Source organism: Cricetulus griseus, assembly GCF_003668045.3.
Source record: "Cricetulus griseus strain 17A/GY chromosome 1 unlocalized genomic scaffold, alternate assembly CriGri-PICRH-1.0 chr1_0, whole genome shotgun sequence".
NCBI lineage: Eukaryota > Metazoa > Chordata > Mammalia > Rodentia > Cricetidae > Cricetulus > Cricetulus griseus.
Window position 1 is genome coordinate 21,018,583 of NW_023276806.1, and position 21,725 is coordinate 21,040,307.

Consider the following 21,725-nt stretch of genomic DNA (forward strand, 5'->3'; position numbering starts at 1 on the left):
GTAGTCACTAGGTACACAATGCTGAGATTATACACATCGCTATTTTCTAGAACACTCAACAGGGACTGCTTGTGACACAAGAGCGGTCAGTTAGTCTTAAGTTTGTAATGAAAGCGACGCTACTGATTCCATATTTATTTTAGAAGGATCTTTATCAAGTTCATCAGTGTGAAAGGATGAATCCATAATTAACCACTTAAAGACAGCATTTTTCTCTCAACTAGTGATTTTCATTCTGCTACCATAGTTCAGCTCACCCTTGGGTCTACAATAGTCACACTCATGTCATAGGATCTGAACTATACAATTGTGTATTGTGGACAATTGCTTTAAATTGATACAAGGAAAGAATAATCAATGTCTCAAGTTTACAGAAAACCAGACCGAAACAATTGACCAATATAAATAACTCTTAATACTTGTTTATTCTGCTTTATTCATATAATAACACTAAGATCCTAACACACGTCCCCCTATATTCTCCTTAAGCTAGTTTTCTGGCCTTTAAGTAAAAACATCTCAAAGTCAACAATTAGTTTTATAGCCACTGTTCTTATCAAATGGTGATACACCAAAATCCCAATTCTCATGAATTTTAACATATTCAAAGTACATTATTTAACCTAAGACTGAAAACTGTGCCTTAACTTTATTAAAAAAGATAGCCACATCAGTTTAACTACATATGTGATACTACCTATTCAATTTATTAAAAATTGTAATAAACATAATAATAAACTAGTGCTCCAAACTTAGGCTGTGCATGGGGAAGACCCTATAAGAAGACACAAGAGACTGCCTTGGCAATACGAAGTACAGATTCCTTCTACAGAGATGGAGAAATAAAAGGACAAATCTAGTTGTCTAAAAGACAATTCACTGTACACATTTTATTTACAGTTTTGTACACTGTCTTAATATGAATGGGACCGCTTTTCTACTTGAGCCATTTGTAACCAAAGCAAAATAAACTAAGTAATACAAAGTGTTAAAGTACAGCATAAAGATACAAAAGCAGACATACTAATTCTAGGTAGGAATGTAATTATGGTGTTACATTTTTATAGTCCACAATTATGTTTAGGGATCACACAGACATAGATCACTGATTTGAATGAAATGCATAAATTTGTAGCAAAGCTTTGTAGTTACAAAAAAACAAAAAATTACCAAAGAATGCACAAATTTAATGTTTATTCCACCTTTCTGTCATATTCCTGGATCCTTCACCAATGTTACATGAGGAAAAAACAAAAACAAAACAAATGAAAAACTGAAATCAGAATCACTAATGTTATCAAGGAGGGAAGCAAATAAATTAAACTCTAGCAGCCATCAGCAAGAGGACAGCAAGGAGAATGCTGGGAAAGGAAATGAGGTTGCTAGAAAACTGTACTCAGACTCTCACCAGCAAAACATGCTCCTGCAGAGTGGAACAGAAACAGGTCTTTTCCTGCTAAGGTAACAGAAATGCAAGTTCTTTTTCGAATACTGTGGAAAGGCAAATGTGTGTATCATGGTAATTCTAACCAGCTGTTACAATGCGGGCCAGGAACACATCTGCGGGTTCTGGGGTGACAGATACTGTAATTCTTTGATTGGGATAGTGGACACACTAGCAAAAATTGGGGGAGGGCAGGGAAGAAATGAACACAAAGGTACAAGACAAAGGCGAATGAGACTTCTCTTATATCTTAGCAACATTTAGATGGAATCAAACTTCAGTGCAGTCCACTCTGCTTGGACGAGGCTTTGGTTCAGCTCCCAGTCTCGATTGCGTGACGCAGTCTCCTGTGAGAATACTCAGGTGTCTTCTTAAACAACAAACCTATTTTTAGTGGTGGAGCCGCTCTTTGTAGCTGTGTCTGCATGGGACTGATAACCAATCACTATCTTTGGAGGAAGTCCTAACCTTTCCTTGTATACCCTCCTAGAAGACAAAGGAAACAAGGACCATTAATTATTCCTCAAAATAAATAAATAAATAAAAAGTTTTTGATAAATTCATGTTAGTCTTTACATGAAAAATGTTCACACAGGAAGCAAAACAAAATATTGGCTCATTTTCTTTCAGTATAACCAGCAAAATTAAAAATCAGCATTTATTTTTACAATCATACATCACTTTATAAATATTTATAATCCCACCAGGTCTGTGTAGGTTACTACAATTATTATTATTAAATCAGTAGTGAACAAAGCAAGATCAGTCCATGAGCTAACAGCAAATCAGTAATTATAAATACCTATGATGAAATAGTCACACATATACCTCACTTACTTAAAAAATAAGTAATATGCACTATCTTCTTCATTCCTCTATCTAAAAGGTTAAAACTAAGGTGGATATTTTGTCACAAGCCTGGAATCCCAGCATCTATGAGATTAAGGCAGAAAAAGGCCAGCTTGGTTTACACAGCAAGACACTATCTCAAAAAAGAAAAAAGAAAATATTGATATTTTTACATATGAATTCTATTCTGCCTAGGTACTAATCACAACCCAATTTCCAAATTAGTTGTGACTACTTTTAAGAACACATGTGGTGTGTACTAAACAGGGCTAAGTATGGGATATGTAAATCAGACTGCAGTATTAAGAGAAATCTCTCCTTAACAGCCCAAAAGGTGGCTGGGCATTGTGGTACATGCCTTCAATCCCAGCACTTGAGAAGCAGAGACAGGTAGAACTCTGAGTTGGAGGCTAGCCTGGTCTACATAGTGAATTCCAGGTCAGCTAAGGGTATATAGAGAAATCCTGGTTCAAAATAAATGGATGGATGGACAGACGACCAGTGTCAAGGTGTTAAGTTTAGTCTTCAGTGAATGAAGCACATCTAAATGCTAAGAAAAACAACAAAAGCTATAGAAAAATTAAAAAGTGTATGGCCATGTATTCTAAGTGATTATGAAATAAGGCTGACAAAACACCTGAAAATGTGCACAGAATTTCCTTGTCAACCCTAGAAATCTGAATTTTTAATTCCCAGGAAAAAATACCAAACACTCAAAAAATGAGCAGGAGTTTTACATTCCAGAATTTAACTTCTAAACAGGTTTTTTGTTGGGGGGTGTCATGGGGGGTGGCTGTAGACCAGGCTAGCCTTGAATTCACAGATCAAACTGCCTCTACTTCCTGAGTACTAGGATTAAAGGCTTATGCCACCACCACCTGGCCTCAACAGGTATTTTTTTGAAATAAATAATCTGACAACAAGTATGAGAACAACATTGTAACAGATTAATATACACTTTACCATTAAAAATGTATTTACAAAACAAGAGAAAGAAAGAAAGAAAGAAAGAAAGAAAGAAAGAAAGAAAGAAAGAAAGAGGAAGAAGGAAAGAAAAGAAAGGAAGGAGTAGATGAAATGTGTCAACTGGCCGGGCGGTGGTGGCGCACGCCTTTAATCCCAGCACTCAGGAGACAGAGGCAGGCGGATCTCTGTGAGTTCGAGGCCAGCCTGGTCTCCAGAGCGAGTGCCAGGATAGGCTCCAAAGCTACACAGAGAAACCCTGTCTCAAAAAATCAAAAGAAAAAGAAAAAAAGTCAAGAAGCATCAAAAAAAAAAAAAAAAAAAAAAAAAAAAAAAAAAAAAGCTATTTTCAGCCTGGCCGTGGTGGTACAGGCTTTTAATCCCAGCACTCAGGAGGCAGGCAGAAGCAGGCAGATCAAAAGTTCAAAGTCAGCCTACTCTATATAGCAATTTCCAGGACAACTAGGGCTACAGAGAAACCGTGTCTCAAAAAACCAAAAACAAAAAAATCCCTTGAAAAACTGAATGTTTTTAGATTTCAAAACATCTGATATAAAACATCCATAACAAATTAGTTTCTATTTTAAAGAAATACGACATTCCTACAAGTAAATGTGTAACTAAAAGATGAAAAATGACAAGTCAAGAACGTCTCCTTTCTTATAAATCCCACTTACAATCAAATTTTATTTTTCTTCTTACTGATTTAAGTTGATAGGGGCCAGGTGAGGGGGAGGAGACTGGCCACATTTATAAAGAATAAAACTTACCAAGACAAAATACAAAAGTTTATAAACTCGTTGGCTCTAAACATGGACATGACTCGCTACCTTCATTCAACTAGCCTAGGCAATTATATACACCACTGCACAAAAGCATTTTACAGAAGACAAACACATTCAGTATCAACAGGGTTCAAGCTTCTAAGTGTTCATAAAACATTTACAAAGAAAATAACAGCTCATAACGCCCAAATTTCTAAAGGTGGATGATTTAGTCAAGTTAACGCTGTCAAAGTAGGTAGGAAGAACAAAAGCCGCACCCTATGTGTGTGACTGCGTCTCTGTTTTCACACTCAGTCGTCCATATTGCTATCTTATCACCTTTAGCTCTGACATTAACAACAGCTCCACATACATCATCACTGTAGTCATCAAAAGATTCTCCAATAAGGCACAGCAGCTGAAAAAAAAAGAACACCCAAATTACATGAAACATATCAACAACAATGAGAAAAGCAAAGAGCTCTTCTAGGTGTACATTATAAAAGAAAGCAGCTTTTAAATCTAGAGTTGACTTCTTAAACTGGTCAGGCAGAGGCAGCATTGCCAAGTCTGAAGCCATCTTGATCTACAGAGACAAAAACAAAGCAAATGAATAAAGAAATTGATTCTTAATTTTTTTTGTTGTTGCCATTTTGGTGGGGATGGAGACAGGACATGCACATAATGGCAAACCGAGTAAGAGGACAATTGGCAGCAGCTGGTCCTGCCCTTCCACCCTATAGGTTATGGGAATTAAACTCAAAACTTGGCAGCAAGCACTCCCACCTGTGGAGCCAGAAGCCAACTTAAAAACTGACTTTTAGCCAGGCAGTGGTGGCACTCGCTTTTAATCCCAACACTTGGGAGGCAGAGAGGCTGATCTCTATGAGTTCGAGGCTAGTCTGGTTCACAGTGAGTGCTGAGAGGCTCCAAAGCTAGAGAAACCCATCTCGAAAAACCAAAAACAAACAAACAAAACCCTGACTTTTAAACTGTCTAAATTTAAACATTTATATATTTTTTTACCTTGGCTTAAGAAAATTCAAATGTTTTAACTTTTTCTGCAAACTGGGCACACACAAAAATGATCTCATTAATATCCATCTGCTCGACTGCTTAGTTTGTTGGCAAACAGTCATTAGCAAGATGACTGAAATAGCTACTTATGCTCCCATTTAATTGCCATGTTCTAACAGTTTCAAAGTAGAGTTCATTAGCATTAAGCACATTTAACATTGCTGAGCAACTGTTACTAGAATCTATAGCCATAATTGTTTTTAACTTACAAAAGTGAAATGTCCCTTTTCCTATGGCAGTGGGTCATGGGTCATGTCCCCTTTAGGGACTTAACAGCCCTTTCACAAGGGTTGCCCAAGACCATTGGAAAACACAGATATTTACACTACAATCGATAAAACTATAGTTAGGAAGTAGCAACAATAATTTTAGTTAGGTCACAACAACATGATGTATTAAAGGTTTGCAGAATCGGGAAGGTTGAGAACCACTGTCCTATGGGATTCCAAAATGATATTTACTCATTCTCCTCCAAAAGTGTAACTTTTGCTTTAAAATATTACTGATACACATATGTAGTAAGTGCTTATTCACTTAGTAAAAGCTAACTATAAATCAGGTATGGAGTCTAAGTGGTTACAAAAAAAGCATCAACCATGAACTTTGCTCCCCAGAACCTGACCATAGAAAATGCTTATGACTTCATATTTATAAAACCAAAGTGCTAAAGTCCCATATCAAGACACATACACCAAATAATATCAACCAATAAGCTTAGTTTGATTACACTGATTTCAAAATTTTGTAACTTTTAATCAGCAATGCTATGAATGGGTTGTAAAAACTTACATCAATTACAAACTGTGAGATCCTATCATTTTTGATTAATGAGATGACAGGGGAGAGCTGACTGTAGAAGGTGGAATTAATGTCAATCACTTTGTATCTGACTTGTAGATAATATAATCATTCACCAGACCGACATATACAAGACACTCTCATGGACATGTATATAACCCACAGCATTCCAAGGCTGGAGGAAGGGGGATCCTGGGCTCAACCCCAGCACAGCTGTGTAGTCAGACACTGCCTTTAAAGAGCAAGGGTTGGTGACTGTCAGTCAGCAGGAAAAGCATCCCTTAATTTTTCTAAATGTGTTTTTATTTTATAGGTATTTTTAGATTAGTATAAAGGTAGTGGTTTCCCCATGGCATCTTCATACTTGTGTCATGGTATCATCATCTCATTTCCACTCCAGACAGCGGATTCCCCACCCCCACAGTGCTTCCCTTTAGCCCATCCTTGTACTTTCCAATAGAATGTACGCACTGTCCTATTTCCAAACCTCATTAGGTCCTGTTAGTAGCTTCATGACCTACAAACACACACATACAAATCTTAAACCTAAGTTCTACATATGAGAGAAAACATGAAATTTCTCTTTCCGACTTTGCTTAACAAGATATTTTCAGGTTACACCCAAAAATATCAAAACAACAACAACAACAACAACAAAACCCATAAAATGCTTCAGGTATTTGCATGTCATCCTTATGATACTAATTTCTATTTTGTTTCAATTTTAGTATATGCAATGCCACGTGAGCACCACACAAGGATTTTTTTTTTTTCTAGAACAGGTGACCTGGGTAAGCCAAAGAAAATACATCCTAAAGGTGGTCTGTAATTTTAAAGCCTTACTGTCTCTAGCCAAAAGCGATCGAGGTCACTTCGTCTCTGCTGTTTGTTCAATGTAATTAGCCATCGTCCTCCCCGTTTGTTCTTCTCATCTTCCCACATAGGCTCAATACCATCCTACAAAGTAAGAACACAATTAGAAATCAGCAAGCAACAATACTAACTTTTCTTTTATTCCCTACACCCCTGTGGTTGGTACAGCCTCTTCAAGTACACAAAAATTATGTGCCAGAGACATGTGACCACAGTAGAGTACCACTTCATCACCAAATATCTCATCTTGAGGTTCCACTTTATCTGAAGGTTCTGAAAATTCCCCAGAAGCAGACACCTTTTAGAAGCTACATTAAAAATTATGTACATGAAGCCGGGCTTTGGTGGTGCACAACTTCAATCCCAGCACTTGGGAGACAGAGGCAAGTGGATCTCTGTGAGTTCAAGACCAGCCTGGTCTACAAGAGTTAGTTCCAGAATAGTCTCCAAAGCCACAGAGAAACCCTGTCTCGAAAAACCAAAGTTTATGAGCCAATTAGTGTCCTATCCTAGCACCCAACAAAGCTCTATTTATCTCATAGGTTTAAAATTAGCCGACAAAGTCAGGCTACTCAAGTATATCTAGGAAAGGCTGTACAGGATGAGCAAAGCTCAAAGTCAATCCCAAGATGTGCCCATGAGTAACTAAGTCACACCAGACTGCTGCTGTACTCAAGCCTGGTAAAGCCAACTGCCTGAATCTATAGCCAATTTTTACAAATATATGAATGACCTGGTCCTGTAAGAAATATAAACAATCATTGATTAGGCATACCTTAAAAAGTGAGTAGTCACAGCCAGGCATTAAATTACTAGACAACTGGATATGGTTGTATAAACTAGGTAAAAGAAAATAATAATTAAAAACTTAGTATGTAATGCAGGATTTGGCTGCTTACACACACACACATATATATATATATATACATACACATACTTGGAAAATATGAAAAAAAAGTATAAGTAAATGGACAAAACAGGTCTAAATAATGATTACATTTAAGGAAATTTATAACAAACTACTACAAAGAATTAGCTGAAATGACTTTATTCCAACAAAAATATTTCAATACCTTTTTAACTCAATTCATAGATGTGTATTTAAGAATAGGAAAAGAGATCTCTGTGAGTTCGAGGCCAGACTGGTCTACAGAGTGAGTGCCAGGATAGGCTCCAAAGCTACACAGAGAAACAGTCTCGGAAAAACAAAACAAAAGAATAGGAAAAGAAACCAACCAGTCTGCATTGTTCAATTGACATTATCTCCCCAGCAAGCATCCAAGAGTAAACACAAGAGTGGTTCTCCAACTCCAAAAATGGTTCCATGCCAGTCAGCACTTGGAGGTTGAGGAGCTTGGGGCACATACTAGGCTCACAGCCATATACCAACAGTTGGACCTGTATTTCTGAGCTATTTCCCAAACAGCCATGGAACAGTATTTGAGATGTTTGATACTCACTGCCTGAAGGCAGAAGACTGTATCACTTATCTCTTGTAGTCTCTTAAAAGTAACATTGATTTAAACATTGGTTAACAGTATTTGTCTATCTACAACATCAGAAGGCAGAGATTATCTTAGTTACATGTCTGCAAACCTTTTAAGAGGCATGTTTTCCTGTGCTGACTTTAACTTTGTCTAGGAATATTTCAGACAATTTTAAGAATTCTACATCTTTCTTATCACATTACATAGTCTAATCCTACTTGGATAAGATAACATTATTATGCATAAAGTGTCTAATGGTTCATTATTCCCAAACCACAGTCACTAAGAATCTTCAGATTATACAGATGAGACTGTTCATATGAAATCTGCTAGAAAGGAGTGAGAAATAAAGCAGTAGGCCAGTATGCACAAGGAGGAAAAGGACTCTTTCCAGTATCAATTACAGTACCCAATTTCTCTTACACTAACTAAGGAGGAAAAGGACTCTCCCCAGTATCAGTTACAGTACCCAATGATTTCTCTTACACTAACTAGGCTGTGGGGATGTGCTCTATTGGAGGACAAGCTAGAAACAATTATATAAACTTGGCAAAGCCAAACAATCCAGATCAGGTACAAATATGACTGGAGGTGGGGTTCAAGACCCTTCTTTTCCTTAGTAGGAAATTAGAGGGCTTCCTTCTGTACATATAAAGGAGGCTTCAGAGTTATTTAAGAATCTTGCAATGAACACAATTAAGAGTACAAAACCACTTCATGCTTTCAAGAACTCCCAATTAACTAGATAACTACCTCTCTTAATTAGCAGAACTTAAAATATTCTTGTATCATAAAAAGAAAATAGCAGAAAAAAAGTGAATTCAACAGTTTTATTTAGTCTATACTTTGCCCTTTTCAGTGATGCAATATATACCAAATGTCTATTAGAGGCCAAGCATTGGAAACACACTGAAGACCGACTACGTCCTTGAAAAAATCTACATCTATGAATTATGACTACAATCCATTCTCATGTGTGAGCAAACACACATAGGGAGTTCCATGAAAATGTTAAGAGTCATTAAATTCAGCATGTATATGAACCTAACATAAATAAATATACAGACTGGGCAACCTCGAGGTAACTCAGACTCTTTAAAATTTGTCCTTTTCATTTTCAAACAGTGTTTCCCTATATATTCTCCAAGAAAATCAAAACAAATTAACTTTGGAGGAGCTGGGATGCAGCTCAAAGGTACAGCATTTGCCTATCTAAGTTTCTGAATGCGATCCTCAGAAAACAAAAACTGGAAACATTGATTCAAAGCTTCTAAGGCATGGGCAGTATATGTCTGAAAGGTAAAGGCAAGTTCTAGAATGCTAGGACATCTTCAACAACTCAGCTTTATCCTGTCTGAAAACAAACACAACACTTTTAAAGACTTTCAGTTTATATTCTATTTTTAAATCTTGGAAAAGTTTGATTCCAAGTCAACTTTCCTAAACTGAAAACTAAACCTTAAAAAAAAAAAAAAACTTTTTTTCAATTGCTCTTTCAAAAATTACAATAAAATTGATGAACTAACACCATCATTCTCTAGGCATGCCTCTGAATCTTAATCACTTCAGCTTTTGATATCCTAAGTGGGGAATTCCAGGTATCACAGTGAAAACTGTTTGCAGAGCAGGCTCCAATACCCAGGTATGACACAAACATCCATCTAGGTGACTGCACAGGGGAACAAACTCCAACAATGTTCTCAAAAATTCTAAGACTGTAAGAGGGGATTCTCACAGGCAGATGAGGAATAGAGACTATTCAAGCCTAAATAAAGGCTGACTCTAATGAAACGGTCTCTATCTCTATCTCTATCTCTATCTCTCTCTCTCTCTCTCTCTCTCTCTCTCTCTCTGTTGTTTTGTGCTGGAGGATCAAGCATAGGGCTTTTGAACATACTAAATCTACAGCAAAGCAAAATCAAGTCAAACATTTGTGAAGAGACAAATGAACTTCGTCTTTCATTTTGTGAATGACGTAAAATAAAAAAATATACAACTTAAAGTATAGTTTAAAATAAAATTACTTACGCCCAAAAGTCTTCAACAGTATCAAACTTAGAGATCAACCGAAGGTTTGCTTGCCAAGTTTTGCTTTTATCATTTTTAAAAAACCAGAGTGCCCACCTAAAAATAAAAAGGCAGTATATAAAAACACACATTCATAGCAGAATTATTTACCAGTCAAAAGGTAGAAATGTCCATCAGCAAGAAAATGATGTAAAAATGTAGAACTGACAGACAGTGGAAAAGCCATCAACCCTGAAGAGGAATCTGACACTCAGTACAACAAGGGTGAAGTCTAAGAACACGGGACTATATGAAATAATACCCACCCCAACCATGGCTCTACTTACATGAGGGACCTAAGGTAGTCCGATCTGGAGAACAAAAGTGGTGCCAAGGAATAGACAGAATGTTGCTGGCAACTTACTTAACTTGTTTTAGTTTAAAAGATGAAAACAGGAGCCAGGTGATGGTGGCACATGCCTTTAATCCCAACACTCAGGAGGTAGAGGCAGGTGATTCTCTGTGAGTTCAAGGCCAGCTTAGTCTACAAAGTGAGTGCCAGGACAACCAGGGCTGTCACACAGAGAAACCATCTCGAAAAAACAAGGGGGAAATAGCACAGCAGGCAAATGCACTCACAGTCAGCCTGGTGACCGTGTTTGGAAAAGTTTGGAACTGGAACCCATGTAGAAGCTAGTTTTGGTTTGTCCTATGACCTCATATTTGTGCTAAGGCACATGAAAACCTTTACATATGTATGTAGACATACACAAAAATAAGTATTTTCATAAAATACCAGGGGGGTCTGAAACAGGGTTTCTCTGTGTAACCTTGATTGTTCTAAAATTTTTTGTAGACCAGGATGACCCTGAACTCAGATATCACTGCCTTCCTCCAAGCTAGGACTAAAGACATGTGTCACCTGGCTCTAAAATACATTTTTTAAAGATGTAAATAGGTTTTTTTTTTTAATACAATATAACATGAATGCAATTATTACTAAGCTATAGGTTTTAAAAGGTTAAGAGGGGCTGGACTGGTGGCTCAGTGGTTGAAAGCTCTGGCTATTCTTGCAGAGGACTCAGTTACAATTCCCAGTACCCACATGGTGGTTCACAGTTATCCTTAACTAGTTCCAGGATCTGATGCCCTCTTCTGGCTTCCAGAAGCACTATATACACATGCTGGCCAAAAACCACCAAGCTCATAAAAATAAATCTAAAGTTAAAAAAATAAAACACAAAGGTAATGTAAGTTGTTATTTGTGCTTTACTATATACATTTATAAGAACACAATTTAAAGTGGCAGCTTCTATTACAAAAGCAAACTAGTTTTCATTTAAAGAGTAGATGCATTTTAGTTGGAAAAACAGTGCTTTATTAGTTTGTCAGGTCCTAGGTTTGATCCTCAGAATTAAAAATAAATAGCATTGTGTATCAACTACATAACAGATTCTCTGCAATAGACAATTACAGTGTACAAAATAATATGATAGTAGTCAAGAAAGTACAATTATTTAAAGACAAAACAATAGAAATTGGCTAAAAGGAAAAAGAGGAATGGGGAAAGCATTAAATGTGATGCTATAGTCAAACACACTAAAAAAACAGATCAACAGATATGCTTTAAAATAATGTATGACAATTTCTATATAGCTATATATACTTCTGGCTTACGGTTTTCCTCCTAACATAGTTTATACAGAAGCCTTACACCCCCCCACCTACCTGCAGTGTCTAATGGTAATAATTATTACTCTCTGAGATACAAAACAGTCATCTCTCCATACCCTTAGGTTTCACACCCTCAAGATGTCAGCAACCTCAGAAAACATTTAGGGGAAGCCCTTGCACCCATTCTGCACAGGGTTCTACCTGTATGACACAAACAAAAACCATTCAAAGCGTCTACACTGTGTGAGGTAGCATCATTTAGAAATGACTCAAAATGCATCTTCTTAAGCTAAGGGACTCGCAACCTCAGAAGTTGTACAACCAAGCCTACAAACCTTATGATCTCAGCTGCATGTGGTGGCTCAAACCTGAAGGAATTCGAAACTCATGGGCTACCCGGTGAGTTCCAAGCTATGTTGGGCTACAGTATAAGCACCTTTCTCACTAAATTCCTACCCTTTTACATGTCCTTTACATATCCTACATGAAAAACACATCTGTTTAACAAAATACTGTTTTGAATGGGGATACAAATTATCCATTTTTTTTCCAATTTCACTTGAAAGACTGATAAGCTATACTTATTTTCTGGGAAAAGAATAAGCCTATTACTTAAAATTACGAGTTATCAGGATAAAAATTGTAATTACGCAAAGCTTGCAGTTGTTGCAATAAGCTTGACAATTTCACAAAACAATGGTATTTCTGATGAGTTTAGGTGATGTTTTATGCTCTAAATGAAATGTGTCCACATTTTTCAGATCTGCATAAATCACTGGATTCTTCTCAGAGCAATCAATAGATCATTCTACAAGAATCACACAAGTAAAAGACCTGTTTCAAAGGCAAGAAAAGCCAACGGATTCCAATGTCCTGTCTTAGCATTATTACTGTAACAACAGAGTTAAGCATGAACACAAAAAACAAAACTCTTAAGAGTCCTCAGTATTACTGTTCTGTTTTAAGAGTTTAAAAGGAGGCAGGCAGTGATGAGCTCACCTTTAGTCCCAGCACTCAGGAGCCAGAGACAGATCTCTGTGAGTTTGAGGCCAGCCCCATCTACAGAGAGAGTTCCAGGGCTACAGAAAAACCCTGCCTTAAAAAGAAAAAGTTTAAAAGGAGGGGCTGGAGAGAGACCTCAATGGTGAACAGCACTTGCAGAGGAAACATGTTTGCTTCCCAGCACCCACAAGGTAGTTCACAACCAGTGTGTTTAACGCCAATTCCAAAGGATTTGACACCTTCTGGCCTCCATTTGCATTGTATGCACATGAGGGGAACACTTACACACCTAAAATAAAAACAATGAACAATTTTTTTAAGTGAAAAGGGGGTCACAAGATCAAATATTTGAGGAATTATTGAAAACAAAATGATATAATCATAAAGGACATTAGCATATTTATTTTTAGAATTACTACATGGGGGCTGGAGAGATGGCTCAGAGGTTAAGAGCACTGACAGCTCTTCCAGAGGTCCTGAGTTCAATTCCCAGCAACCACATGGTAGCTCACAACCACCCATTATGAGATCTGGTGCCCACTTCTGGTGTGCAGGTATACATGGAAGCAGAATGTTGTATACATAATAAATAAATAAAATCTTAAAAAAAAATTACTACATGGTAAAGTTGTACTAAGACTGACAGGAAATCCAGAAGCCATGGGGAAAATGATATTTGCCTACATAAATATTAAAATTTTTAAATCCAATCCCATACAATTCCAAAGAACCTAATAAAAGTAAATTGGAACTGCATTTGCTGATTTACTATTCCTGCTATTTGAGTAACTGGAAATCAACTCGAAAGATAATCCAAAAGGAAAAAAAAAAAAAAAGATATAGGTAAAAACCCAGAACAGACTCTCCAAAGAGAAAACCACAAGTGACCAAAAGAATATGAAAGTGCTCTCAAGCACACAGTAAGAAAAGCGGACTTCCCACTTCAGACTGGCACCCATCTGGTCATAACAAACAGCTCACGCACAAGTGGGCACATACAACAGCACTGCAAGGCACCCCACCACCGTTAACAAAGGGGAGGAAGGCAAACATACTACCTTTATACACTGTCCCCACTCATTACTAAATCCTCTAACTGTTAAGTGCTTATAAGAACATACAGAAACCACAAAATTTACGAAAAGTCAGTGATGGTTTTAGTACCAAATAGCATTTATAGTATTTTCCCAACTGGCATACTTTGCAAAATAAAAAAAAAAGATTAGAACTTAGAGAAATTGTAATCTCTTGAGATCTCACGAGGATTGAATAAATCTGTTTACACTTTTGCATGGTCTCAAATTTCTCAGCAGTCTGGTGTGCTGGGTTACTCCCCTCCTAATGACAGCAAAGCAGTAACTGGGTTCAGACAGCTAAAAGGAGTGTTAGCTGTGTATGCACATGAGTGTGTTGGCCTGTGTGTATGTCCATGGACGAGTGAAGGTGGGACTGGATGCCCTGAAACTGGAGCTACTGATGGTCATGAAAAGCCATCTGAGTCCTCTGCAGGAGCAGCTCATGCCTGTAACCATGGAGCATCAACCCCTAGAGTTAGGGTTTTAAAATGCCATAAAAAGGGCAAAAACTATGCTATCCCCTTGATGGTGAAATACGACAATAAATTACAAACAGGCTGGCAGGCTTTCAAATAAACTCAGTTAAAAAAAAAAAAAAAAAAAAAAAGATCTGCTTTTGGTAAACAAATATGGAAACCAGAAAGGAACTCGACCCTCAGAAGTCAGTTCCAGTGTTACTTTTTTCCAGGTTCATGTACATTTCAAGTTTCCATTTTCTTCCCACCATCAGTAAAATAAAAATGTTTTTCATTACATAATCTGAAAACCCAGTAACTAAACCAGAAACATAGGTAAAGCTAGAGAACGGTATAACAAACCACCACCCATCTTCCGTTACACCGCTCATTTGAAAACTTGCCTTAGTTCCCCTCCCTCCTCCACCTGGTCTGCATGGGCCACCTCCTCTAGCCTTCACAAACCCCATCTCTCTCCTTTCTCAATCTGCCTTTGTTTCCCATTCTTGCTTCCTAATATGTCTTATCCACTTTTCAAATGCTCCAACCTCTCATTCCTTCACCTACACTTTACAAAAAGCCTTCGCTGAAGTCAGCAAGGAGTTACTTCAGTGTGCAGCCCAAGGGAGACTGTGACACCTTGAGTAAGTCTTGCTCCTGTATCCCTTGGCCCCCCACTGTCCTGTCTTCATGACCATATCCTTCAGAGGCTTCTCTTCTCCTCAGCGAAGATCCTTTGTGGGCTGACACCTGAGCATATACATCTAAAAGGAGGCACACCTCATCCTTCTGTTGAAACCTAGCTGTGCACCACCCTTCTTACCTCTCTCAGAAAGCAGCTTACCTGTTCTGTAGAGGGTGTTTGATATAGTGCTCTGGGTTGGCAACCTCCTGATTAGATTCTGTTTTTTCCTCTTCCACAGGTGGGGGATTAGTAGTAGGGGTGGTTTCCTAGTGGAAAATAATAAAGTAGGATTTAAAAAAAACTTTAAACAAAACCAGGACAGCAATACTATAAGCAAGTTTGATACAACGAATAAGAGCAGATGATTTCACAAGATTGACTACAGACCAACCCCTGGGACAACCAGACCACTTTAGCTCTTCATTAAAGCAGAAAGGCTTCTCAAATTTAAGTGATTTTTATAAAACTGTAGATACACCCCCCCTATTTGCACATTTTAGGTCATCAAAGATTATAAATAAAGGTAATGGCCCCTCCAAAGCTAGCTCGAGAATCCATCTCAAAAAACAAAAACAAAACAAAACCAAAAAAGAAAAAAAAATAGCCCAATTTTCTTAATATGTTAAAATATTATAGAAGGGCGGTTTAGTGTGTTCAATTCCTAGGTCCACAAAAAGAAAGGTAAACCAGTACTCTATATTATGGAGGTAGACTGTGGAAAGGTTTAAACTATTATTTTGCAAGTATAACAACTATGTTGATACAATGAAAACAATTAGAAAAAAACAAAAACAGACAAACAAAACAGCATTTCAAGTGAGCAAGCCAGCAGTACAGAAGTCCTTCATAAATTCATGTCAGACTCACTGCTTGACACAACAGCTGTTTGGAATTTTCTGTGGTAATATATTATTTATGATTTATTAAAGCTTGCCTGTGGTTTCAGAAAGCAAAGTCAGCCACAAGCCATAGAAGCCAGGCACACACCTTTAATCCCAGAAGCTAGGAGGTAGTGGTATACATCTTTAAAGGTAGATGATCTGTGAAACTAAGGCCACCCAGATCTACACAAGATTGATCCAGTCCTAAAGAGAAACAGCTTACACAAAGATGATATCAGCACCTGGGATCACACACTTTTAATCCCAGCATTAGGGAGGTATGTAAGACAGGAGCAAGGTCTCAGTATCAGGCATTCATTCTCCAGCCTCATGGAAGATAGGAAGACATTCAGACTTCTACAGTCACGCTGAGGAAAGGCAGCAGGATCAGCCCATTCAACCTGAGGTAATGGTAACAGCTAATGGCTTGGCTGTTTTGTTTTTCTAATCTTCAGCTTCAAGTCTGAACCCCAATATCTATCTCTGGGTCTTTTATTTTTCGTGATAAAATTTTCAACAGGTAAGGCATAATTAATATTGTCATTGCAACTATGAAAAGGAGCCTGGGAATAATTTAAAGCATTCACCACTGTGCCCTTTGCAGTTCCTCAGCCTGCTAAAAACTGACCTTAACAGTTAAAATAGCCAAAGTCAGTCATTAGAAGCTAAAACAAATGCCCGAACATGTATGTGCACGCACACAGGCACTTCAACAATACAATATTTTTTATTGAACTTATATACTCTTCAGCATTGAGCATCAAGCCTAAGGCCTTGTATGTATAAAGCAACACTGAATTATACACCCAGTCTAACTACCAGCTTTCAATTGACCCAGAAAGATATGTATGCTCTAAAAGACCTCAACTAGAAGCAATAAATACTAAATTTAAACGGTACTTTTTCTTAAATCAGCCTATAACATGTACAGAAACTTTATGCTTACCCAGACACATTGGCAAGCATCTTAATACTATGGTCAGATGAGAAGCAAGAGACAGGACCACCCAGAGGTTGTGGGCCAGCTAGCTTTGAGTATGAGATACAAGGGTGTAAGCATAGACATAGACACACACACACACACACACACACACACACACACACACACACACACACACACACTAAATACAAGAATAAACAAAAACTATTTAAAAATAAGTAAAGAGGGGCTGGAGAGATGGCTCAGGGGTTAAGAGAACTGCCTGCTCTTCCAGAGGTCCTGAGTTCAATTCCCAGTAACCACATGGTGGCTCACAACCATCCGTTATGAGATCTGGTGCCCTCTTCTGGTGTGCAGATATATACATGGAAGCAGAATGTTGTATACATAATAAATAAAAATCTTTAAAAAAAAAAAAAAGTAAAGAGGCTGGTCAGATAGTTTGGCGGGTAGGAGACAACTGGTTCCTGCAAGTTCTCCTCCTGACATCCATGTTCCCACTACATATACACAAATAAGTAAATATAAAAAACTACATAGAAGTCACTCTATCACAGGGCTTGGTGGCACACGCCTTTAATCCCAGCACTTGGGAGGCAGAGGCAGGCGGATCTCTGTTGAGTTCCAGGCCAGCCTAGTTTCCAGTGAGTGCCAGGATAGGCTCCAAAGCTATACAGAGAAACCCTGTCTCAAAAAACCCCCACCCCCAAATCTTGGCATTACGAGTATGGTTTAAGTCTTAAAAACAAATCTTGATAGTGTCAAGGACATCTATCTATGGATTAACTGCCTCCAAAAATAAAACTGCACTCTTCAGCTGGGGTGGGGAAAGGAGGTTGCATGCCTTTAATCCCAGCAGCAAGTAAGTTCGAGTCTGAGGCCAGCCTGGTCTACAGAGGGAGTTCCAGGACAACCAGAGCTATATAGAGAAACCCTGTCTTAAAATAAGCAAATCACAAACACAAACAAACCAAAAACTGAACTCTTCAGAGAGGATAATACACTCTTAAGAATTAAGCTCACTGGGGCTAGAAAGAGAGCTCAGTGGTTAAGAGCACTGGCTGTGAGGGGCGGTGGCGGCACACACCTTTAGTCCCAGCACTCCTGAGGCAGAGGCAAGAAGATCTGAATTACAGGCCAGACTGGTTTACAAAGTGAGTTCCAGGACAGGCTCCAAAACTACAGAGATACCCTGTCTTGAAAACAAATAAATACATAAATTTTAAAAAAAAAAAAAAAAAAAGAATTTTCTTAAGTGACTAATGGTAAAGAGATAATTCTAAAGACCTGAGTTCAGTTCCCAGCAACCACATGGTGGCTCACAACCATCCGTTATGAGATTGGTGCCCTCTGCTGGCATGCAGGAAGAAGACTGTATACATAATAAGTAAATAAATAAAAAATCTTAAAGAAAAAAAAAAAGTTACCCAAGTCTTAACTACAATTTCCACTGAGATACAAATTATTCACTTTAGAAAGTGTTTAATTTATGTGTATGAGTGTTTAGCCTGCATGGCACATGTATATATGTATGTGTGCCATGTTCACAGAAGTCAGGCTTCCTAGAACTAGAATTAGATGGTGGTATGGGAGCTGGGAACCAATCCAAGGTCATCTACTAGAGCAGCCAATGCTCCTAACTACACAACCATCTTTGCAGCCCTTAATTTTATTTTTAAGACACTATGTAGCCCTGGCTGTACAGGAAGGAGATCTGCTTACTTCTGCATCTTGAGTACTAGGATTACAATCATATGCCTTGACACACAGCTAAATACACTGACTTTTAAGGTTGTTTCTTACAGAGTACAGATGGCAGAACTGAATTACATCTTTACATTTAAAAAGAAACTTCTTAAAATGGGCATAATGGTTTGCATCTGTAATTGAAGGACTTAGGGAGGCTAAATTAAGACTCAATGTTCCAAGCTAGCCTATGCTGCCTAGCCATTTTGAGGTCAGTCTATGGAAGTCTGTGAAACCCTGTCTCAGAAACCAATGCAGCTTCCAACTGGCTACGTAGTAGATGGCAATGATCCTGAGTGCTAGGAATACAAGTGTACAGCACCATGGCTGCCTTTCCCAACCACATCTTAAATGCCCACTTTTTACCAGGATTTTCAGGTTTGCAAATCATTTGGACAGAAAAGTAAAGGCTAACAATAGATTATGGCTATTCTCAAAATAATCTAACACATTTTTAAACTGATAGCCTGACCTTGAAAGGCCACAGTATAAAGTACATTTCACAGTTAGACCAGAGAAGAAAGAGCAAAGTCATAGGATGGTCCTGTGTTTATCCAGACCATATCCAAGGTACTCAAAGTGAGGGTGGTCCAAGAAACTGAAGACTGGGCAGTATGCTCCAGAGATTATGAAGGTCGCAGATGTCAAGCCAAAGAACATCTCAACATTTCAGCAGTGGAAGCCATGAACTACCAGGTCAGACAGATTAAATGCCCATGGCAAGTAAGGGAAGAGAGAAATACCATCGGTCCAAGTGCAAAAGAGTAAACTTGATTTTAGATCAGTTGAAGTCACATGTGTCAAATAAGGGGTTCAGTACTATACTTTAGAGATTCCAGGTTCAGTAAGCCATTGTACCAACAGCAGAAAGTTGAAAAGAAAGAAAAAAGCAGAGCAAGAGCAGGATAAATCTAACTAGCTGCAAAAACAAAACAAAAAATCTCACCTTTTTCAATATTCTGTAAAAATTAGAACATGTCAACAAGTTAATACTACCAATGTGTCATAGTCCTAACATTATATGGCTGAGTGTTTCCTGGGTCTACCCCATGTTTATGGTATTTTCTATAATAAATGTGATGAAACTTTAACTTCTTACTCTGATCACATCAATTTTTCATCAGTTTCCAAAACCTTGGTATGCTTGTTTGTGGTTTTAAATATTCAAATCTGTCACCAACTTGCAATACAAAGATGCATTTAATCATCTCCTCTGGAAATGAGGGTTAGCCCTCCAAGACACTCCATTGTGTCTACCACTACCTCCACACCAAAAATAACTTAACCCTTCATCTTCATTTGAAGTATATAAAATCCTTCAGTTTAGCACACAGCTCTCCTGGCACTAATATAGATTTGAAGCAGTAACTCCAAGTGCAGCCTACACAAAGTACTGCTGGTCTACCTACTAGTGATGGTCTATGGGAAAGATAAGCTATTGAAAAATAAAAATATGTAGCCAGGCATTGGTGGTGCATGCCTTCAATCCCAGCACTCATGAGGCAGAGGCAGATGGATCTCTGTGAGTTCGAGGACAGCCTGGTCTACAAGAGATACTTCCAGGACAGGTTCCAAAACGACAGAGAAATCCTGTCTCGAAAAACTGGGAAAAGAAAAAAAAAAAAAAAAGGTAAGATAAAAATAAATATTTGGGAATGTTTACAGCATTTGATAATAATTATCTATCTACTCAAATCAATCATATGCTTTTATCATTTTATAAAAGCAGTACATTTTTTTGGAAGCAAGGTTTCATATAGCCAAACTGGCCCAAAAGACATTAGACAGCAGAGGGCAGATGAGCATGAATTCCCGATTCTCCAGCCTCTACCATCCAAGTGCCAGGGACAGATGTGCTAGACTTAGCCTAACTTCAGTCAATGATTTAAACACAAGCTTTTTTGCTTCAGTTCCCATCTACAGCCATATTATCCACTATCCACAATGGAATCCCAGTTTTGCCATTCATGCTGTGTAACTTTGCATGACAATTTTCCATGCCTCATTTTCCCCATCATAAAAATGGGCATCACATGCCAGGCAGTGGTGGTACATACCTTTAATCCTAGCAATCCAGAGGCAGATCTCTGTGAGTTTGAGGCCAGTCTGGTCTACAGAGCCAGTTCCAGGACAGCCAGGGCTGTTACACAGAAAAACCTTGGCTTGAAAGATGGGCACTGCAGCACTTACTAAGAGGATTCACCACTGGGACTAGATGAATCAATAGATGAAAAGTTCTCCTTCAACTTAGTCCACAATGACTGTACCCTTTACCAGGGAATAACCTAAGGGCATTTCTGTTACAGATCTTGCATTTCCTTACTGATCTGGAATGGTTCCAGTACACACACACACACACACACACACACACACACACACACACACACACACACACACACACACACACACGGGTGTGTGTGTGCGCGCATATGTGCCACAGGCAATGGCTCCTTCCTGGGTGTGTTATCAATGTGGATGCTAGGAACCAAATTCGGTTACTTTGGAAGAGCAGTCTACCCTTACCCTTTTCAGCCCCTTCTTTTACATTTCTTAAAAATGGTGTTGGTGGCACAAGCCTTTAATCCCAGAACATAGGAGAAAGAGGAGACAGGTCTGTGAGTTAAGAGGCAAGCTGGTCTACAGGGCAGCCAGGGATACATAGGAAAACTGAGAAACTATAAACTATGGTTGCATGGCTTTCCATTCTACAAGTATCTGAGGTATATTATGTGGCTGGAGACTTTCCTAGGTATGCTATGATTTTTACAACAGGAAAAGAAATGCTATACACATTCTGTTTTCCTCTTCTCCCTGCATCAGGTGTACTCAATGCTTCTGGGTAGCCAGTAGAAAGAAAAAAACACTTTAGCCTTCTGAGAGTAGATACACAACACTATGAAGTCACTGCAGCATACTCAAGAACACTGAAGACACTCCTAGTCCCCTTTCTATTCTAAAGTTTTAATAGTTTGGGCCTCATTTTCTGTATTAACAAATGGCTAGA

General features: G+C 38.2%; 1 protein-coding gene across 4 annotated transcripts in view; it reads right to left on the reverse strand.

Moving 5' to 3' along the window:
• Positions 1–406: 406 nt before the first annotated feature.
• The window catches only part of Eif4e (eukaryotic translation initiation factor 4E), a 33,430-nt gene continuing 12,111 nt past the window's right edge, over positions 407–21,725 (reverse strand). For all 4 annotated transcript variants that reach the window (XM_027395822.2, XM_035450384.1, XM_035450383.1 and 1 more), the window contains 6 exons: positions 15,314–15,420; positions 10,284–10,379; positions 7,544–7,607; positions 6,739–6,852; positions 4,299–4,438; positions 407–1,930 (listed from right to left, as the gene is read on the reverse strand). In XM_027395822.2, the coding sequence (XP_027251623.1) occupies positions 1,816–1,930; positions 4,299–4,438; positions 6,739–6,852; positions 7,544–7,607; positions 10,284–10,379; positions 15,314–15,420 (636 nt within the window). In that variant the 3' untranslated portion in view covers positions 407–1,815. The remainder of the gene's footprint in view (positions 1,931–4,298; positions 4,439–6,738; positions 6,853–7,543; positions 7,608–10,283; positions 10,380–15,313; positions 15,421–21,725) is intronic.